Source organism: Silurus aristotelis, assembly GCF_946808225.1.
Source record: "Silurus aristotelis genome assembly, chromosome: 4".
NCBI lineage: Eukaryota > Metazoa > Chordata > Actinopteri > Siluriformes > Siluridae > Silurus > Silurus aristotelis.
The window spans coordinates 1507537-1529233 of record NC_139577.1 but is presented as its reverse complement, the minus strand read 5'-3'; the positions used below and the strand labels follow the sequence as shown (position 1 = coordinate 1529233).

The following is a 21697-nucleotide window of genomic DNA, read 5'->3' as shown; positions in this document are numbered from 1 at the left end:
GTTGAGTCAATAGAAAACAGCGCCTCCCGGAATGCCTTTATACAGAGCGAAGAACCTCGCACAGGGTATAACAGAATATTTACCAATGATTTAGATGGAATATACTGGAAATTACCTGGTATTATATTTACTTTTTTTTTTATTATTAATATTTTATTTAGATATTTGTAAAAGAATATATATATTTATTGTCATGTGCACAGTAAAAAACCTGTTAAAACTGTACAATGAAATTCTTACTTTACCTTTAATAAAGGGAGTGAGCATGTGCTTTAAAAGAAAAGTTATTGAGGATGGTGTACCCTCTTCTGTTCATTACGGTGGCACCAGCCAATCATGGGTGTCTGTGAGTTAATGTATGAGGAAGAGGGCAAACATGTCTAGAAGGATGTGCATCTTATGCTTAACCTTCCTGGCTTGGAAATTACTGGCTGATAGGAATTGGACGGTGACAGAATCAGCAGGAAGGAAAATATATACAGACTATTTATAAATCAAATAAATTGAATGAGATGAAGGTGAAAGACTGTGCCCAGAAAAATGTGGAGAGGCTCTGATAATGCTTATATTACCCAATTTTCTCATGTGAATGATGTTTGCATTAAAATCAAAACAACCATCTATAAGTCTATAATCCATGTTTCTATACTTTATATCACAACTACTACAGAGGAGTGTAGAATAAGTTGGAAAAGCAAACAATTGCAAGACATGTTTCATTCATGTAAGAACATTCCTTTTGTAGGCAGATCTGTTTCATCCTGCTCTCTGTAGTGAGGCTCTAAAGGGATGGACAGCTGAAGAGAACTGTTACTGTGCATATTATTTATTATTTCCTCTTACAAACAACCAGAATCTGTCTGACTTCTTCAGAGCTGTTGGGCTTAATAACAAGCAGCACCAGTGGGAAAGGAGTTTCGGGAAATGTGGCTTTAAGTAGGAACATCAAACATCTATGCATGTTTGTGCTAAAGTTCCCCTGGGCATTTTGTTGAGTTGTGTTTTTTAATTTCATGCAGCAGATTGTGGTGTTATAAACTTTGCAGCAAAGTAACACTAGAAAATTGAACGAAAAATCTTTCCACTATGTGGAAACGAGAGAACAAACAAACCTTAATTTTCAGTTCTGCATGTTGCGTCTAATGTTATTAGACCTCTTCGAGTGTTTAAAGGCTCTGGCATGGAGAAGCTGGTGTTGGATCTGTGATGATCTCAAATGTTGTGCTATTGTATAAGTTGCTTAGTAGCTCCTGGTTCCATAACCTCAATTGACTGTAAAAGACTGTAGAAAGGACATTACTCACAATCTTACATTCCAGTGCCCATGTTAGTTCTCACTCTCTGGTGTTTTGTATTGTTTTAAAGACTATAATCACACTCTTGATGTCACCCAAATGAGGATGGGTTCCCCTTTTGAGTCTGGTTCCTCTCAAGGTTTCTTCCTCAACCATCTAAGGGAGTTTTTCCTGGTCACAGTTGCCCCAGGCTTCATCATCAGGGATAAACACACATCGTTCAGCTTAACTCTTAAATTCTATAACGCTGCTTTGAAACGATGTCCATTGTGAAAAGCGCTGTAGAAATAAACATGACTTGACTTTTTAGAATTGTGTGTGTGGCATGAGAGATTTATTTTTTTCTCTCTGTACTGTTTGTTGGTGTGTGTTAGGGATTGTATGGATTCTGCTGGCTGTGAAACAAGTTGCCCCTCAGGGATAATAAAGTTGACCTAACCTAACCTGAGAAGGAGAAGGAAGTGGAAAAAAACTATATCAAGTTCTAAATTTATCAAACTTACTTCTCTTTACTGAATTACACAAGCGAACAACAGTACTTCATACATAACTCGCTACTCAGTTGTAAATCTCTCGTCATAAACAATACAGTCTATTAATTTCAATCATTATAACAAATTATATATATATATATATATATAATGATGAATTGCACTAGTAATAATTCTCACATTATTCTCTACACATGTGGTTTTCATTTTGAAGCATGGATTCAAGGTTTGTTAATTTTTTACTGAATTAATATAACATTAATATGCTTTTTATTCATTTGATGCACTTTAAAGAAAACATGATTATAGTTCGAAGGCTAATCCATTGAAGCATTCATCTGCTTTAAGTAGTAAAAGAATCCTCAATGTTTCATCTTGGGCCTAATTTACATAAAAAGGATTTTTTTTCGAGATTTTTTCCTATTTTGTTCCAATCTCTAAACTGTAACTCATATTATATGCTCATAAAGGCAAAATCTAACCCCTGGGTAAAACATGTAAATTCACATATATTTAGTAAAAATGCCACAGTGGTAAAAAAAATAATGTGATGTGTATATTATATATAATTCATTTGCTGCATTCATATTCAAATACTTCTGTCAGTTTCCAAGTGGCATAAGCCAGACCTATCACCTACTCCAAAAAACGAGAGCCTGCGTTTTTGTAAGAACCAACCTTTCATATGCTAAATATTTCCGGCTAAGTGGGAGCTGCTCTTCTCTGGAAGGTTTCTTGTTTTAACAGCAAGATGATGTTTTTTTTTATTATTATTATTTTTACCATTTTTTTTTTTTTCCCCAGCAGCTTGAGAGGTTCATTTATCTCCATTTAACCTTAATACCATAAGATTTCACTATACAGGAATCAAACAAAGTGAAAGCAAGGCACATTGTATGAGAAGTGGCTTCATTCACTTAGTCTGATTCTTGTTGCTTTTACAGCCATTTGGATTTGTATTGATGCAGCAATATCTAGTGATACACTACTGATTTCTGCTTTTTCCAAAAACAAAACAACAAAAAAAAGATAATTTTCTTACTATCTTAATGCGAATACAGAAACGTATTCCGATTCTTCTGAAAAATCCAGATGTAAACGCCATTAGACACAATGTCAAAATATAACATATGAACCACAAAGGGACTGAGCGCATTATCTCATCTTCAGATGGCCACATCATTGCTAATTTATCACGACTCTGCTCTAGTTTCATGATATTTCCAAAGCCTATTTCAGCGGCTCTGCCTTTTTATCAGTCGATGGTGTTGCTTCATCACAAAAATTGATCTAGATTTGGAAATGACGGGTGACAGGTCCTGGAACAATAAAACAACTTTGTCATGCTTTATAACTGGCACAGCCACCGAAGAGCTCTAACTAAAGGTCTCTCAATTATTCTTAGTTTGTTATCAAACTGCCTTTTGATAACACCTTGAATCCTGAATAAAGGACTACATTAAGGTTCAGGCTTATACATCTGGATTAATAAACCTCTGCTTTTAAGTCAGTGTTTCTACAAGAGCATTGATTGAAACAGTTCTTTTAAAATGTATAAAAGCATTATTCTTTGTCAGACATAGACTTCCCTCTAGTCTCAAATGGATGTCTTCGAGTGAGTGAAAGTGTATTCATGATTTCAAAGTGCTGGATGCTGCTGGTGGAAAAAAATCAAATTAATTCTTTTCATTTTCTGCCTCTATTGAGCCTTTCTTTAAGATAGCTTCAAAGGACAAGAACTAACCATTTGTTTTCCTTTTCTTGAGCCTGTTGTTCTATAACATCGCTCGGTGCGATCTGATGTTAAAAAACCCTCAAGTGCGGGGATGTAAATTAAAGTAACGAATCATAAATTCTGTATTTGTGTGTTACTCAATGTTTATAGTTTAAAGCATCTTGGGTTTCTTTTCACTCTTAGCCCGCTAGATTTATTAAACAGATACACAATTTTATGCAAAGATTTAATTTGTTACGTGTCGATTTGCTTGGGTATGTCCCGCTAATAGAAAACACGTGCGTAATCAAAAACCTATCCATTACAGTTCCTGTTTTAATTCACCACAATGTAGTCACTTGTTGTCTACAAAGAAGCCACTCAGGTTCTGATCATCAATAGTGAGAATTGAAGGAAATATTTAGCTAAAGGAATGTCAGCTGATGTCACCGGTTAGCTAACACAGACTAGCTCAACGGAATGAAAAGTGAATATATATAATTCTGGACTTATCTACAAGTACCAAGTAAGTAAGAAACAAGTACTAATTTTGACCCAGATATGAACTTGTGTCACTGAACAAAAAAGCAGATGGTGTTGGTTACATAACTGTACTGATGAACTGCTGGACCTGACTGGGATCACAGATGCATGTCTTTTAAGAGATGTCTCTGTAGACTTTGAACATCTGTGACATGATTTTCTCTGTAAATTCTTCTCGACACCATTGTCAAATTGAATGAAAAGGACCAGTGAACAGTCCTGTTACATATTCAAATCAGAAGCTTCAGCTCTATGCTTAAGGGCTATATGTTGTTTAAAAGGGAATCTGCTTCCAATTCTCAAGTCTCCTGCAGGCTGGAATGGGTTTTTGGCGCCATCTGATTGGCATCATCTAACTGTGACCAGTTTCTTGTCATGCTACCACCAGTATGTTTCACTGTGGACATTGTGTTCTCGGGCTGATTTTGTGTTTGGAACTTCTGCTAAACATAGCGCTTTGTGCCATGAGTGAAAGGTTTGCTCTCATCAGGTTGGAGAATTCAGTGTCTCCGTTTAACTCAATTTGTATTAAAAAAATGTTTCACTTTTATTAAAGCAACCTTTTAAGTGGTGACTTTTCCAGTGTTTTTCTGGCATTCGGATGATTTTCCACCACTGATGAATTACGTGATGAAAACCGTGTAATTTGATTCTAGCCGCAGGTTTTCAACATGTGATTTGGTATGTGTTAGTAGTTCATGGCAGGTTACAACAGGGACCAATATTTCCTTCAGCTTTGAACAAAGTAGCGTGCCATCTTTTTTTTTTTAACCCAGTAACATGGGCATACTCCAATTTTTTTGTTTCTTTTTTTGCTGTAAATAGTTTTTGCTATCCCTTTATAACACCATCAAATAAGAAATCGGTGAAAGTTTTGTGATCTCATCTTTCAACATATTTCAAATCAGCCCTATTTCACAGTTTTTTTAGAGCTTAAAAACAACCGAGAGTACAATTCTACACGTTGAATGAAAAAATAATCATAATTTTTGGCCAAAGCTCAACTCATACTACCGTGAATGAAGTTTAATTCCAATAAAATAAGATGTTCTCAGAGTTGCATGGCCTAAAGCCACTTCGTTCCCAGCATTTCAAATTGATCTAGTTTTGTGGTTTGGCATATTGGGCTCCATATTGTGTTTTTTTCTGAATATTTTTCCTTTTCTTTAGCAGTTTACTCGCACATCTGCTCATCTGTTTTAAATCAGTCAGGTCAGCTTTTCCGTAAAGACTATGCATTTTTAATCATTTATTTCAAAACCCTGTTTTAATTTAAACAATTTATGCACATTTTGTTGAATCGTCTTAAATCCAACATTTTACTTCTTGACCACTGCACATTAATAGCTTATTACTTTAGCTGAACTTCATAATTGTACAATAAAGCTGAAACTGGATTTTGTCTGCTGATACTTTTTTCCCTTCTGCACGAGACATTTTACGAGGAAGTGAGGAAGGCCAATGGGGAGGTTTATGGATGTGGTGAGGGAAGACGTGCAGGCAGTTGGTTTGTAAGAGGCAGATTTAGAGGACAGGGGGGGGTATGGAGACGGATGATCCGCTCTGGCAACCCATAATGGGAGAAGCTGGAAGAAGCAGAAGCAGAAGAAGAAGAATATATATGTGTGTGTGTGTGTGTGTGTGTGTGTGTGTGTGTGTGTGTGTGTGTGTGTGTGTGTGTGTGTGTGTAAATCCATCAACCAGGACTTTAGATTTTTGTGGGCAGGGGCTTCAAACAAACTTAAATGGAAACATTATCATGCTTGATTTATGCCATAGACTACTATCAAGTGATTTTTTTTCATCGTAATCCCATTATAAGCAGCTGAGATTCAAAAACACACATTTAGCAGCTTCTAATGAAATGTACCTGTGCGACCTTTGACAGGCACCCCCTTATCCAGAGCAATTTACACAGTGCTTTGAAGCCTCCGTCAATAAATTTAAGATTAGTGTGCAGGTAGAATTTGAATTGAAACTGCATTCAATCTGGTTTTATTAACCAAAATTATCCTGCAAGATTTTTTTTTCATGTACGTTTAAGTTCCCCGTTACAGGCTAGCCTGCAATTTAGTAAATTTCCACGTTACTATTAATTCCCGTTAATTCCCATGGAACATTTCTGAACATTTACATTGAAAACCTGAAGCTAACCCACAAACTAGGAAGAACATTGTTTTTCCTTCTCCACCATCTTTGCATTAGAAATAAAGCCTAAAAACAATTCTAAAATTCTAATCATCCACTCCATAATCACCCTTTTTTCATAGCGTAGTTCTGCCTCAATAAGCTTTGTTGCAGTTTTTGTTTAGGTGCAATTGGAAGTTATGTGGATAAAAAAAATCAAGCAAAGCAACTTTGAAGGTATATCAGTCACATAGCAACTGTGTCACATAGCTGCTGGTCACTCAGAAGAGGTATTTAGTATATAAATGGAATATAAAATGTATGAAGTATAAACATTTGTTAAATATGGGCTCTGTTCTATTTGCCCCTCCAGGCAAGCTGTCACTGTCCACAAGCTGTTGCAATAAATTACCCTTATATCCAAATTTAATTAAATCTTATTAGGATTTATCTGATATCTGGAGGCTAGGGTGTACTCTCTACAACTCGCAATCATCACCGTTAATAAGTTTGAGTAAATGAGATTCCATAGCAAGGCCTGGAGCACTCTGAACCTCCTCTTTCTCTCACTTTCATCCCACAGCCTTGTCAGTTTTACTTGGTGAATATGATGGGACTCCTGTGGGTGGTACCTGAGATCGTTGTATTTTCCATTGTCTTAGGAAAGTTCTGGTAAAAACTAAAAAAATGGGCAGATGGACTGAACTTCTCAATATTTTTGGTGATGCACTCTCTGCCCACGCTTTTTCGGTTGTGTAGGTCAGAAAGAGTTGGTAATTTCTCCCTTCACAAATGGCACTCAGCTACTGCTTTCAGTTTCCAACACTGATGCCTGACTGCAAAGTTAAAAATAGATGTCATATGCTTGCACCACGTTCCTCTTCGAACCACTCAATTCCACCTACCATCCCTAAAGACACTAAAAGACATGCATTGAGACTCTTCTCTCTGTATTTGCTCCAAGAAGGTGGGATGAACCCATACCGACTTTGTATTTAATCAAAGACTAAAGACACACCTCTTCACTAAGCACTTAAAGAATCCACTTGTACTCCTAACATCTTTCAGGTTTCAGCTTAATGGTATTGTTAATCCCTGTATGAATTTAAGAATCAGAATGCATTTCTGGATGGATAAAAAAAACAAGAAACACTTCTGTACATCGCTAGAATGACAGATGTGAGACTTTACTGTGAGCCTTTATGTGCCTGATTTGACTCACTGCTAAGAATAAAGGTTAAACTGAAGCTCTGGCTTTCTCTGACATCATGGGTGTCCAAAATGATCGGTAAAGCATTATGTCTTCCACAATGGTATATCATATCTAAGGAAACCTTGCATTTTCTCTTTTTTTTTTTTGCCAAACTGCATCTCCCTGGATGTTTCTGGGTTTGTTCAGATGTTTTTCCTTTACCATTCTGTGTAAATGCTATCCATGTTATGCAGGTAAATATCAGGAAATCTGTAGTTCTTTTACTCAAACCAGCCGATCTAGCAGCAAGAACCACACCGTGGTACCATGAGATCACAGAAATACCAATATTCTGAAGTTTCATGTGAAAATTTCCTTCTTATTTTCACCTGCATCTGCATAACTACAACATGATTGGCTAATTTGATAAATGCACAAATGTGAAGCTTCTTTATGAAGTTGTCAGCAAGCGTACATTACATTCATATTTGACACTTAAGAAAAGCACACCAAGCCAACCAATCAATTGCCAATGGAAAAAATACCAGCCTGGGCTTTCTTTATCACCATATAAAACATGGACAGACACCATATTCAAACGTAATAATAATTCTGTCAAACCTGATAACAAATAAGCTTAAACGCTGTTTTGCTCTGAGGTTGTTTGCATCAAGGCTAGTAAAATAATCCCTGAGTCGAGTCAAGAATGCAAAATGTGGCACTTTGAAGAAAAGAATACCAATTAAATGTAAAAATCAAAAGCAAATTGCAAATTGCAGAGGGAAACTTATTAAAGATTGCACACTTAAAAAAAAGGATTTTACTACAGAACTTTTTTCTTTACTTCTTTATTTCCTACCACCTTCACCCAACTTCTTTTCTATCAAATGCAGACTGTTTTTTTATGTATATAATAAGCCCTGACACTAAACAATGTGATAAATGGCATATAAATGACTCTATATACAAAAATTCACCATATCGCAAATGCATATATGATCGTCTTTTTGCCAAATAACAACTTCTATAATATATATATATTTATGATGTGGTCTGGAAACCACTACACAACTTTATAAATGCCTGTGCTACATCCATTCAAGATAAACGATTTGGCGATGACAATTTAAACACCAAAATGCACTTATGGCATTTCAACATCAGTTGAATCAGAAATCAGAAATCAGTTGCATGTAATGAATCGTATACAAAACCACTGTAGGCAACAAAGTACAATGGAATTAAAGATTTGCTGATGGATTACTGCACACGTTTGCATTGGTGGGAAGATTCACGTGTCATGTATTGGGATTGTAAGATTCACTAAATCGCATCGGAACATCGTCATAAAAGTTAACGATGTGATGCACCGATATTTTTTTTTTTAAGTGTGCTGCGGAGAAAAGTTAGCATTTGTTTCGCGATGCATCATTTGTAACATATTTGCATTTATTTATATATATAATTTTTAGTACATTTTGCTCTATACTTTTATTATTTAGAAAGTGTCCAATAATTTGTGATTTCCCCTCGAAAAACTGTTTCTCAGCACCACTGCTGCTATGTGAATATAAATGATCACAACACTACGGAGACCGAGGCGTCATATAGAATATAGATTAACATGGCAGAGGTAGAGCTGCATCTTTCTGGAGACAAAACAGGTATTTTATCATTTTTCTTTCTTTCTTTCTTTCTTTTTTGCATTACAAAGGTCTGTTTCTGAAATAGTCATGTGTCATGTATTTGCTTAAGTAAATTGTACCATAATTTGTGTCATATTGAATTGCAGAGCATCGTATTTTTTTTTCCATTGCATCGTACTGCATTTAACCGCAATTGTGTTGAATCAAACTGAAATCGCATCGAACTGCATCGTAATAGGGGTGAATCGTATCGCCACACAATCGGTAGCTGCCTCATATGTATTTTAAATGCATCGTATCTTTGGCTATCCATCGAGATGCGAATCGCATCACAGATCCCTAGTTTGCATGAAACTGTAATGCATTAGCATGGTGGGTCAGTGTATGTGTCAAATTAAAGTAAATTTAATTTAATATTAAAACTGTTGATATCCATCCAGTTCATCCTGCTCTACATTTTGAACTCAAAACTTATGATCTGCAACGCTGCAAAGCAAACATTTTTTTTTTTTATGCCAATATTTTTTTATGAAATAAATTCACATTAGAAGTGAACGCAATCAGCAAGAGACCTTCTAACCGGTTTCCTTCAAATAGAAATGGTACCGCATCGAAATGGGAGGGGGTGTCAAAATACGACAGAGATTGCACAACACGAGCAGCAGTAAAACGACACATTGGTTTATTATAGCACCCTGGTTTGATCTTGCACTTTGGTCACTACCTGTGTCAAGCTTTGCATGTGGTCATAATGGCTTCTCCAGTTTCCCACCTCCAAAAAGCAAACCAATAGGTTGATTATAGTTCTTGTTCAAACCTGTAATGCATATGTGCAGTATATGAGCATATAACTCTTCATAGCTGTGATCAGGTTCTGTACATTATTTCTATACTAGGAGAAGAATCAGTCTTTTACAGCAGAAATGTCCCATATATTGTATTTCTGCAGAGGCCTTTGACATTCAGCAATCAGTCTCATAATGATTACATTCCAGGTATGTTGCTGTCCAGTGGTGGTGTTAAATATTTGAGTAAATATAGTTTGTTAATGTACTTAAGTAATTATTTGGCTAGTTTTATCAAAGATATAAGCAACAATCTCTACTCAACTACATTTAAGATTCAAAATTTCCACATTTCACTCCACTACATTTTAATTAATAATGACGTTACCAATAACATTTTGCAATATTATTATTTTTCAATTATTTACTTTAAATACTATTGTTTACAGGGAGAAGAGGTGGAGAAGGTGGAGGAGTTCAGGTACCTAGGGGTCAACAGTGCAGAGTAATGGAGAGTGTGTTAGAGAAGTGAAGAAAAGAGTGCAGGCAGGGTGGAGTGGGTGGAGAAGAGTGATAGCAGGAGTGATTTGTGATAGAAGGGTATCTGTGAGAGTGAAAGGGAAAGTTTATAGGACTGTGGTGAGACCTGAGATGTTGTATGGATTAGAGACAGTGGCATTGAGTAAAAGACAGGAGGTGGAGCTGGAGGTAGCAGAGCTGAAGATGTTGAGATGTTCGTTGGGAGTGACGACGATGGACAGGATTAGAAATGAGTTTATTAGAGGGACAGCGCATGTAGGACGTTTTGGAGACAAGGTGAGGGAGGTGAGATTGAGATGGTTTGCACATGTGCAGAGGAGGGACATGGGGTATATCAGTAGAAGAATGCTGAGGATGGAGCCACCAGGTAGAAGGAAAGGAAGAGGTTCATGGATGTGGTGAGGGAAGACATGCAGGTAGTTGGTGTGAAATAGGCAGATGTAGAGGACAGAGTGGTACGGAGACGGATGACCCACTGTGGCGCCCCCTAATGGGAGAAGCCAAAAGAAGAAGAAGAAGACTTTAAATACTATTGGTTCCTCTTTTTATGTGATATGATATGATGCTGTAATTTTCATTTCATTAATTGAAGATTCCTTTTTGAAAGATTGCTTTAATACTTTGTCTTTTTTTGACCAAATTGTTTGATCTTCGATTGTATTATGTCAGTTTAAAAAAGGCTGTTGTTTTGATCTTTGTTTATTGCAGTGTTAATGCAGGTGTACAATTTGTACAATGTACAATGTGTCTTGATGTCGAGGACTCGTGAGCCTACGTTCAATATGAGTCAAATACTCAAGTATTTTAAAAATCAGATACTCAAAGACCTTTACTTGAGTCATATTGGAAATAGTGGCTTGTAATGAGGTAAATTTTGGTGTACTTTTTACTCAAGTATTTTTTCAAGTACTCTTTACACCTCTGCTGAACAGGATGCATCAAGATCACACTACAAATGGAAAATGTGGCCTTATGTGTCCCAGATCAGCTTTTTCAGAGTGCATCTTAACCCTTTTCACACCTGATCTTATCGCCAAGCACTTTTAATAAATGACGCCTATGTGTGATTGAGTGTATTTATGTACACATTCTGGGTATGTCTTTATCTCATGACCAGATCTACCGTGATCCTGACTGATGGTTAATGAACAGTCAGACTACTAATGAGATCACTGCACTGATAATCAGTATGGGGCAAACAGGTTTGTTGAAGTTTATATCTTTTGCAGTTTAAAGACTTGAGCTGCATTTATACATGATTTTAATAACCTTCTCCATGATTTGATTTGTTCTGATTTTAATTATTCAAACAAATTCTGCACAGTAGCTATGTCCATGTGGTGAATCAAATTAAACAAAAGCATGGTATGTAGTGCTCTTTCTTACTGGGTGGCTTTTTAGTATTCTCAGGGTCTTGTGCTAGACAAGTGTCATGTTGCTTGACAAAACACTGTCCCCTTGTGTTTGGAAACTGAGTTTGGTAAACAGAAGAGGCAGTGTGGACAGAACAAGCATGCATCCTAATTACACACAATATATTGTATGCGCATATTAAACAAGAGCTTGCATGGTCCCAGATGTAGATTCTAATGTAATCTGTATAAGCAGAGGTTTAGGAAAGATACTAGCGAGCAGAGACAAAATAATCGCATCCTGTGTTGAGTGGTCACTTCCTTTTATTTTTGTATTAATATATGTTGATAAGCAGTTTGTTCTCAGGCATTGGAACGCTTCAGAGAGTCATACAAGGCCCAGGATGAAATATATAGCTCACTTGTCATTTGCAATTTTGAGGTTTAAGGTTATGAACAGATCAGCATCCAGCTAAAAAATAAATAAGTAAAACTAAGTGGGAGGGGTTTTATTTGATAAGCAAGTTGCAGTTCTTCCTTTTTTGCGAAATAGAAGGCAAAAGTGCAGAAATTATTTAAAGCAGGGAATGCTAGTATCATGAGGAACATGGGGTAAAATATGGAAGTACTGTGCTTTTTACAGTCAGCTATACGCTAACGGTTGTTGCTAACTGCTATTAGCTAGCAGTTCAGTTTCACTACCACGTTGGCCACATACAAATTTTGTATACAGCATTATACTGTAAAATAAACTACACCGACTACCAGAACACAGATCTGATGTTTGCAATTATGTGTATTATCTGAAGTGTGCAATTATGCTTTGCATTTATATTGGTGATTTTTATTTCCTGCACTTTGGCATACTGACTTGTTTCTACCTTTAGAAATTTCATATACAGCACTGGGTGTTTTTTTGCTGTTCTCTGTAAGAATATCTGCAAATCAGTTTCTTAACAGCCGTAAAATGTTTGATACAAACGTTAAGTGAAGCTCTTGACCTCTTAAGAGTTGTACTGTTGTTTGTGAATTTGAGAAGAGGGTGTGAGAGAGAGTGTGTGTGAGAAAGAGAGAAAGAGAAAGAGATCATCATTATGTAAATGTGCACTCCACCTTAGCATGCCATAAATGGGCCTGGTTTGTGTGCTCGATGATTGTGGTAAGTTTAAGGCGACATGTATGTGGTTAACCTCAGAGTGGCAGGAAAATGTACTTCTTGGGAAGTGATGCATGCTTTTTTCACAAAAACAGGAAGTGTCTGGACTGCAAAGATTTTGACCGTTTGTAAGACTTTCCCCCCCCCCCCAGGATTATCATTAACATAAATAGTAAAATAAAAGACCAAGATCCATATTCTGTGTCTTGATTAATCTATTTCAGGGTTTCAAGAGAAAGTTGACATAGTTGTTGGGTAGAAAAGTGAACCACATACTACTCTTATGTGAAATGTGACATAGAAATAGCTTCGTATGTTGAGAGTAAAAAATAATAATAATAACACGAGTCCTAATTATCTTTTCAGGACACTTCTGCAATGAAGTGGCCTTTTGCAGTTATTTTCCAGACTTTGACACTACTTGAATGGCTTTGATCCAATCGTTGCGTTCTTCACCTGTAGCAGCCTGCAGGTAGTAGTGTATCTCATTGGAAGTGATGATCTCAAACAAGTTGCCCTCAATGTCGTGTTTTTTAGCTGCATCAGTAGGAGAAGAATAAAATGCTTTTTTTTTACAATTGATTGTACATTTTTCAAAAGCAAGAATTACGCATGATGTGTTTGGGTAATGCGAGTGTTGTGAATAAGGAGTGATTAATGAATAATGATTAATCATATCTCACCATCTGGTACGTAATCCACCGCTGTCACAACAGATCCACGCAAGTGAATTGAGCCAAGAGGATCCTCCTCACCCTTATGAAATAATGTCAGCGATATAGTAATAATAATCATAATATAAACGAGAGGTTTTTCATGTTACTTTTATAGGAATTAAGAATTAAGATAAAGAACGACTCAATAAGCAATGCCTTCCTCACCTTGGTGGGGTCGTAGTAGTGAATATATGCTGGATCATCTCTTAGGATAAATTTTCTCACCTTCCAGTTTTTTCGCCTGTGGCCCTATTGAAAAAATAAATTAATAAAATAAAAAAAAAATAAAAAAAAAGCAGGACAAAACAAAAACATTCACATCCACGGACCGGTTATAAAAAACACAATTGCGCTTCGATTTTCCTCCAACACGTTGGTATAAATCTGAACACAGCTGACAATCCTATGACTTGTTTCATTCCCACTGTTACTGCATTACAAGCTTATTGGAGTGATATGTGGGAAAAATATGATGCATTCAATCAAACACTTACCTGTTTCATCAGACAGCCCTGCTTTACGATGGCTCCTCTGAACTCCTCCTTTAGAAGCACATCCTCATCACTCGAATAGCCTTCACAGTAGAAGCCACTTTCTGCCTACGGAGAGCAAAAACAAAATAAAATCTTCATCTTCTTTAAATATTCGGAACATTTTTACCGAAAGGGTTGTGTGTTACACTGGCGTCCCATCCTGTTTGTATTCTCATCACATGCCCAATGTCTCTGGGGTTCACAATGATTTAGCGTCAAAACAAATCTCCATGGTGAATGAATTTTGCGTGTTCACTCACAAAGTAATACATAGCATCCGGCTGGTCCACAAATGCAGTGTCTGTGTTGCTTTCCACAGCCGATTTGGAAAGCTCTCCAGCAGGCTGCAGGTAGCCCTCATTCAGCAGCCCTGCTGCCAGCATCGCACCCTCGGACCGGTTTCTCACCTTCCCATGAGAGATCAGCCAGTCAACCACTGTGTCACCTAAAGACCAGATCTCACAATATCAGAAACACTTGCAACGTGAAATGATCTGGACATTCTAAACTCTAACAGAACTTTGATGCCACACCAATTACATCCATTATAACATAATAGCACAATATCAAAAACCCATAATAGGAGATTTGACCCAATAACCTTCTGAATGTAGTAACCTACCAGTGAAGCAGTGGTTAAAAGCCTTCTTGTCTTTTTCCAGTTTCATTTCTTTAACGCCTTCATCTTGGTCTTTCATCAAAATGTACAGCTCACTTAAAGAGATGAAATAACACGTGATGACCATGAGCAAATTATACGAGTGCAAACCAAGCATATGTGCATGTGCATGTGTGTGTGTGTGTGTGTGTGTGTGTGTGTGTGTGTGTGTGTGTGTGTGTTTCAGTATATGGCAGAAAGTCTATTTTAGAAGTTGCGTATAACTGGCTGTTCTGCATAGTGTGTCTAATATATCAAATGCACAAAAACATGAGTGGTCTTACATTTTTGTGTGCACTTAATATTAGACACACTATGCCGAACATCTGTCTGATTTTAGTACCTATTCACTAATAACTTGTTCCATCTCCCTTCCACATGCCAATGCTCTTTGCATCTATTGCATGTTAAAATCTCCAGACTCCAGATCTGTTTTATGCTACTTTACACGTATACATTTATGTACATTCTGCAGGATTTTCCATTCATTGTCCTAAAAAAATACGGCCAAGATAGTCAAAGGCATAACAATGAGCGAAAGAGACACCAATAACAACCAATGAATCGCACACTGAACTGAATATAAAAGGTTGGATAAAGTGCTCAAGGTACAGTACGCTCACTGGTTTCCTCCTCCTGAAAATATAAACAGGGTAGACTAATTGTTCTAACTTTACGTGGTGTCCTACAGAAGATCTCCCACAAGTGACATTTGCAGTGATATGTGACACAACAACATTCTTGCAAAGTTCATGCAGAGTTTTGGGTGTTGTCCCAAAAACAGTTATATTGAAGCAATTTTTCTGCTAATGTGTAGAGTTGAAGGTTGCATCTTGGGGAGGGTGATAAAGCACAGTGGCTGAGGGAAAATGTAGATGTAGACTGTAAAGCTGAGAGGAAACTTAAAAGGATACACGAAAGAAACCCACAGCAGTATAATAAGAATGTGTGAAACTCTGGTGCATAGTAATCATGCAGCTTGGCTGTTATTTGTATCACACACCTATTTCTATCACACCTATACACTCACACTTCCTCCAACCTTTCCTTTTTTTTTGTATTGTCTTTATGATTTTCTTCTTCTTATCCTCTCTCTCTAAATGTTTTGCCTAGAACTCTCTCTATATATCTTGCTGTTTTCTATTTTTTTGGCCAGCTGGTGGCAACCACTTACAGTAATTTAAATTTATGCCTGAATGCTGTTTCACTTGAAAACATTTGAAAGAAATACTGTCTCTAAAACAATTGCATTTCCAAGCATGTATGTTGTTGCCTTCTTTAGAGCCAAATAAGTCCATACCTCAGGTTAACCGTTTCAGGCAATCGAATTGACCTTCTGGTAGATTTCCTTGCAAACTTCTTTCCACCCTGCAAACAAGTGATGGCTCTCTTAATGTCTTTAACCCATGCCTCTCTCTCCTCCAAATGGGTTGCTTGGAAAAAATGGTCCTGCTTTTTTTCTGTGGTCACCTTGAACACTAACTGTTAAAGAGCAAGAACACAATTGTAAAAAAAATAAATATATATATATATATATATATATATATATATATATATATATATATATATATATATATATATATATATAAGCTATAAATAGTATATATAGGTTGTCATAAGCCTGTGCTGGTTTTAGAGAAGTGTTTATAGAACGGGCATCACCCCTCTTTTGCTGAAGTCCTGGCATGGGTTGGTCAACACAGCCGCTTTTAATGGAATCATTCCCTTTGAACTGCTGTCGGTTTTCTTCTTGAAAAACTCTATTCCGTCTTCTGCTAACACCACCCACACCACTTTCCATGAATTCAGCAAAGTGCCCTGAAGGTCAGAATAACCAATAATAACTTTAGTTCATTATTTTAAGTTTCTTTTGCAACAGCTGCAAGTAAAAAAAGAGGGAAAGTGTCAGCAAAAGAGCATTACGAAAACATTGTGGCAAAAAAAAAAGCAGAATGTATTTTGCCTTCTTTGTCTCAGTGTATCATTCCTTCTTTTTTCATTTCTACTGGCGTTCATCTACTGTCTCTGTTTGTGATTCGGTATATGTTTCGCATAAGTTGTGGTTCATGTTTCTTTTTGTGGGCACACCCTAATACACTAACAATATATAAAATATAATATAAACTTTGCCTCCATGACCTCATTAGACCCCAAAATGTACCAATGTTGTCTTTTCACTTAAGTGTAAATAGCATAGATTTTTTTCTCCCTCTCTGGATTTTTAAAATACGACGCACTTTAGAAGGTTTTGGTTTTTGTTTTTGAACTATGTACATTAGCTGACAAATATACAGGCTGAGAGAAGTGCAGTTATCACAGCTGTGGTTTTTCTGGGGAAGTTAGCGCTTTGTCAAACTTGAGCTGTGCTCTTGGTGGGGAAATAGTGTTGAAACCAACTGTCTGACTTTTGCTCAACTAAACGAAAAACGATTAAATAGACGCAACTGATACAAAAGTCAGAATTCTACAATTATCACCGTCTAGTCATTAAAAAATCGTGACCAACAATTACAGAGTTATAGTTATGTTTCACTCACACACTAACTCATACTTTTATATTCTTCTAAACAAATATCTCTTACCTTTTTCACCAGATATCCCTCTTTAATGATGTTGGGCTCCATAGCCACCAGCTGTGCTCAACAGGTGTATACAAAGCGAGGGATGTTACCTTGTGAAGACCACAGCACCAAGGAGCTTTTATTTCTGGTGTCGAAAATGATAGGTGTACATATGAGAAAAAGGAAGTAGAGGAACATGAACATGAGTCATACATGGCATTGGTCACTTTGGCTGCAGTCTATTTCCAGCGTGTTTAACACCCACGCCTACAGTAAATGAGTCGTTCAGATTAGTTATGTGCCTTCACGTGTTGATGAAACATGAAAGTAATGTTGGAGAAAAAATTTTACTTGGAGATTTTTATAGCTTTTTTGTTTAACTGAGCCTCCACTCAAAAAAGCATGATTTATATGGCAAGCTGGACGTACAGATAAAATAGTCATACAAAAGTAACGCCTAGTAGATGTCCTGTACATTTAAAAATATTAATTAAAGGAAATTTCTAATTGAAAATAAAAAAAACATGTAGGATATCCGAGACACTAGCTTGTTGATGCTCGCTTGAAGGATGGATTATGCTCCATTGCCGCAAGGACACTGAAAAAAATAACAATGAAAGACGCCATCTTTTGGTCATTGTAAGTTTATGTATTTGCACCCTGCATTCACCAATGAGTATTTTTTCAAAATGACTACAATGTGAAACCATCTCATTTTAATGACACTTTTGACCAGTGAAGAAACCCAGGATCTGGTCATGTGTTCATGTGTGTGTAGGTTCCAGACATCATGCAGTGATTAACTGCAAATAAGCAAAACTTAAGTATTATAATGACAATTTAATGATACTAGAATCAATAGATGGATTTGATCCAATTTTACCATGCCCAGAGTGCACTTGACTTGAGTTCCCAATCAATAATGTGCATTTACAGCAACATCCAAGTACAATGGTAAGAAACAAGGTCAAGGAGGTACAGATAATATTTAGTTGTACAGAAACCTGGATGTTTTTACTTCTTTTATTTATATTTAATCCATTTGTCTACATTATTTTAATGGATGTTAATGGTGTATTTTGACTTCCAAACAGCTGTTTTTATATTAATATTTTAGTCAGTATGCAGGATAAATGACCTTTATTATCCATGTCGAAAGTGACTAAATACACACACACACACACACACACACACACACACACACACACACACAGAGTGAGAGAGAGAGAAAGGGAGTGATTGTGTGTGTGTGTGTGTGTGTGTGTGTGTGTGTGTGTGTGTGTGTGTGTGTGTGTGTGTGTGTGTGTACATAGAACAGACAGTATATACCAACACAACACAGGATGTATGGTTTCATGTAAATAATCAATTTATTTGGGGGATTACACAATGTGTGTGTGTGTGTGTGTGTGTGTGTGTGTGTGTGTGTGTGTGTGTGTGTGTGTGTGTGTGTGTGTGTGTGTGTCTACATAGAGAAGACAGTATATACCAACCTGTCTTGGGGGGGGGGGGGTGTTTGTTTTTACACGTCACTTAGGATCCCCTTAAGATTTGGCTACACGATTTGAAATTGTAGTCGACGCTTTCATCCTTTCATCTGATTCCGTCATACTTTAATCTCACCGCGTTAATCCTTTCATCTCATTATGTCATCCGTTCATCTTCTCATCTTTATCATCTAATCGTTTTTCTATCTAATCTTTAATTTTCTTATCTCAGCCTGTCTGATCGCAGCACCATGACCGGAGTTCCGCAGCTGATTAAAATCGCATTCTCCCTGAAGAGCATTTCGGGTGAGGGCCACGTGTTCTTTAAGGCGGACGGAACGAGATTTGATCAGAACCGAACCATAAAACTGCTCACAGGCACCAAATATAAAATAGAAGTAACTGTCAAGCCCGGCGCGGCCGAGGTCACGTGAGTATCCGGGTCATCATCATCGTCATCATCATCATCATCATCATCATCATTATTATTATTATTATTATTATTATTATTATTATTATTATTATTATTGTTATTAAACGTTAGGGTGTAAAAGCAATACTGTTTTTATACAACTGCTCTATAAATTATAAGTTAATATCGAGTAATATGATAATATGATTATCTTTTTTTATTTATTTTTGCTCCGCCAAAGAAAATAGTTCCCAAAGAAGTCATAGCTAGATACGTGTTGTCATGACAACGCACAGACTGACTGACTGACTGACTGAGGTCTGGCTGACTGTCTGTCTGAAAGCCAGGCAACTTTCTGTCTGTATGTCTGACTATCTGATGTCTGTTTGTCTGTGTCTCTCTGACTGTCTGTCTGACTATCTGATGTCTGTCTGTCTGTTTGTCTGTTTGTCTGTGTCTCTGACTGTTTGTCTGACTATCTGATGTCTGTCTGCTTGTACTTAGTGTAGGTTCAATGTAAAGAACTAATGCTAAAATTGGGATTTTATACATATAATATTATATATGTATATATGTATTATATACTTCAGTTTAGCACTTAAACAGATTTTTGTCTAGCAGATAAATCCTCAGAATCAAGCTTTCGTATTACTGTTACTTTTACCACACACACACACACACACACAAAGATCTTCTACATATCTCACTAGTGTACAAATACTTTGGTATTTAATGGTGCAAGGCTGAATACGGTCTGCCCAGTGACCTCGTTATATATTTTTGGTAATAAAATTCATGAAATATTATTGCTTAATTTTATATTAATGCAACTTTATTAATAAAAGGTAACGATATAAAGCAAGTATCATTTGCAGCACGGTCACACCTTCTAAAGCCTTACTTGAAAATCTTTCAGATCCATGATCATTGGTGGGGTTACGTTTCCTTTGGAGCAGAAGTCTAAAGACCCTCAGGCGGTAGTGTATTCAGCGGTGTATAACACGGAAGGGGTGGCACACACCAAAAGTGGAAAGCGGGAGTGTGTCAAAGTGGGAATACAGGTACGAATCTAAACTAGAACCAGAAAACCTTTAGGACTGCCCAATACTTTGTCAGTGGAATGCATTTAAGAAAGGAGACAAATCAGTAAATTAAATGATGCAAATGTCTTCTTGTGCAGTGTAAAACAAAATTTGTGTAAAACAAAAATGCAGATTTAGTCCAAATGTAGTTATTTTTTCACACAACTTTATGTATTTCCTCCACAGTTTATGTCTGCAGGCCTCTTCGAGACTACGTGGCAGGTCAAATTCTACAACTACAAGAAGCGAAACCACTGCCAGTGGGGCAGTAGTTTCCGCAGTATTGAGTATGAGTGCAAACCTATTGACCCCAACGGCCTGATGTCCATCAGTAACGAAACCTATTTGTGAGAAAGTACAAATAACAACTAAGAAAGCATGGGAATCACATTCACGACCAGCAGTGAAGCGCACATTTACATATCAGTTATAATGAGTATCCATATAGCATTCATAATATTATACACACATAACTTTCAGGTCCTGTATAACATTATCATCCCATTATTAGGTGATGCCATGACTGGGATTTTGCTTAATATTATTTATTTAGGGCATCTTTGTTATGTTGTTTGATGTTTGTCCGTTTTGTGTTCTGTGATATCTGTGTTTAAGAAACCGTGTTTAGTTCAATTAGAATGCAATAAATCATCCTTCCAAACCTAACGCCATGCAGGCATTCTACTAAAGGTCATCATTTTCCGTCTATACTATTGTGCTCGATGTCTCAAATGCATTCTAGGTCCAAGACCTTCTCGATGTGTAGTTTATTATAAGCATTTTTATTCAGATTGCATTGCTGCCTCTATTTGATCTTGGGCTGGAGTTTATTCAGCATTTCTGTGGATGTTTTCTTTTCCCCTGTGATTTTGTGTGACTTTTCCTCAGGTTCTCTCTGTCCAGAAACACACAGGTAGGCACATTGGCTAGGTTTAAAATCTCTGTAGGTATGCCTGAATTTGTGTGTGTTTGTGTTTGTGTTTATGTTTGTGTGTGTGCATGGTGCTCTGCCATTCTATCCATTTTTCCAAGCTGAATTTTCCCTTTATGCTCCCATTGTTCCTGGAAAACAGACTCCAGTCAGATCCATTGTGACTCTGATTAAAATAAAGAAGGTAGCAACAGTGATTGAAAGATAATGCACATAGTTTATATAAGGTTGTGGAATTGAGAATACATGAGATTGTTGTTTACAGTTTTTGGGAAAATACGTTTACACATCAAAAAATATCTTTTTATTCCTATTATTGAGAATGTATATGTGTATTTGATATTGTATTAATAAAACCATCTACACTTTGTTTTGTTTTCATGGTTTCAATGCTACTCTATAAAACATTGTGGTGTGTAATACGATTTAATAATTCACATTTTTATACCAATATAAAAAAAATAGACTAAATATTT

At 36.7% G+C, this 21697-nt stretch overlaps 2 protein-coding genes across 3 annotated transcripts; one reads left to right on the top strand and one right to left on the bottom strand.

Moving 5' to 3' along the window:
- Positions 1–3999: 3999 nt before the first annotated feature.
- cnrip1b (cannabinoid receptor interacting protein 1b) lies at positions 4000–21591 on the top strand. 2 transcript variants are annotated; one of them, XM_083539217.1, is made up of 4 exons: positions 4000–4026; positions 19029–19226; positions 20125–20269; positions 20477–21591. In XM_083539217.1, the coding sequence occupies exons 2-4, from the start codon at positions 19048–19050 to the stop codon at positions 20639–20641; spliced, it is 489 nt and encodes a 162-aa protein (XP_083395343.1). In that variant the 5' UTR covers positions 4000–4026; positions 19029–19047; the 3' UTR covers positions 20642–21591. The 2 variants fall into 2 exon arrangements, with proteins under 2 accessions (XP_083395343.1, XP_083395342.1); XM_083539216.1 differs by lacking the exon at positions 4000–4026 and adding an exon at positions 11520–11535.
- On the bottom strand, positions 11992–17534 carry plek (pleckstrin). The gene is made up of 9 exons (XM_083539207.1): positions 17331–17534; positions 16411–16566; positions 16049–16230; positions 14713–14804; positions 14351–14535; positions 14052–14156; positions 13723–13806; positions 13525–13597; positions 11992–13378 (listed from the first exon to the last, which is right to left on the bottom strand). Exons 1-9 carry the CDS (start codon positions 17370–17372, stop codon positions 13239–13241), a joined length of 1059 nt encoding a protein of 352 aa, XP_083395333.1. The 5' UTR covers positions 17373–17534; the 3' UTR covers positions 11992–13238.
- Positions 21592–21697: the final 106 nt, after the last annotated feature.

Bases quoted from the DNA above. Each gene is read 5' to 3' on its own strand.
- plek (XM_083539207.1), bottom strand. From the start codon at position 17,372: ATGGAGCCCAACATCATTAAAGAGGGATATCTGGTGAAAAAG. The intron at 13,807-14,051 runs GTAAGTGTTTGA...TTTTTTCAATAG, and splicing joins AGGGCTGTCTGATGAAACAG to GGCCACAGGCGAAAAAACTG. The intron at 13,379-13,524 runs GTGAGATATGAT...CTACTGATGCAG, and splicing joins GGTGGATTACGTACCAGATG to CTAAAAAACACGACATTGAG.
- cnrip1b (XM_083539217.1), top strand. From the start codon at position 19,048: ATGACCGGAGTTCCGCAGCTGATTAAAATCGCATTCTCCCTGAAGAGC. The intron at 19,227-20,124 runs GTGAGTATCCGG...AAAATCTTTCAG, and splicing joins CCCGGCGCGGCCGAGGTCAC to ATCCATGATCATTGGTGGGG. The intron at 20,270-20,476 runs GTACGAATCTAA...TTTCCTCCACAG, and splicing joins GTGTCAAAGTGGGAATACAG to TTTATGTCTGCAGGCCTCTT.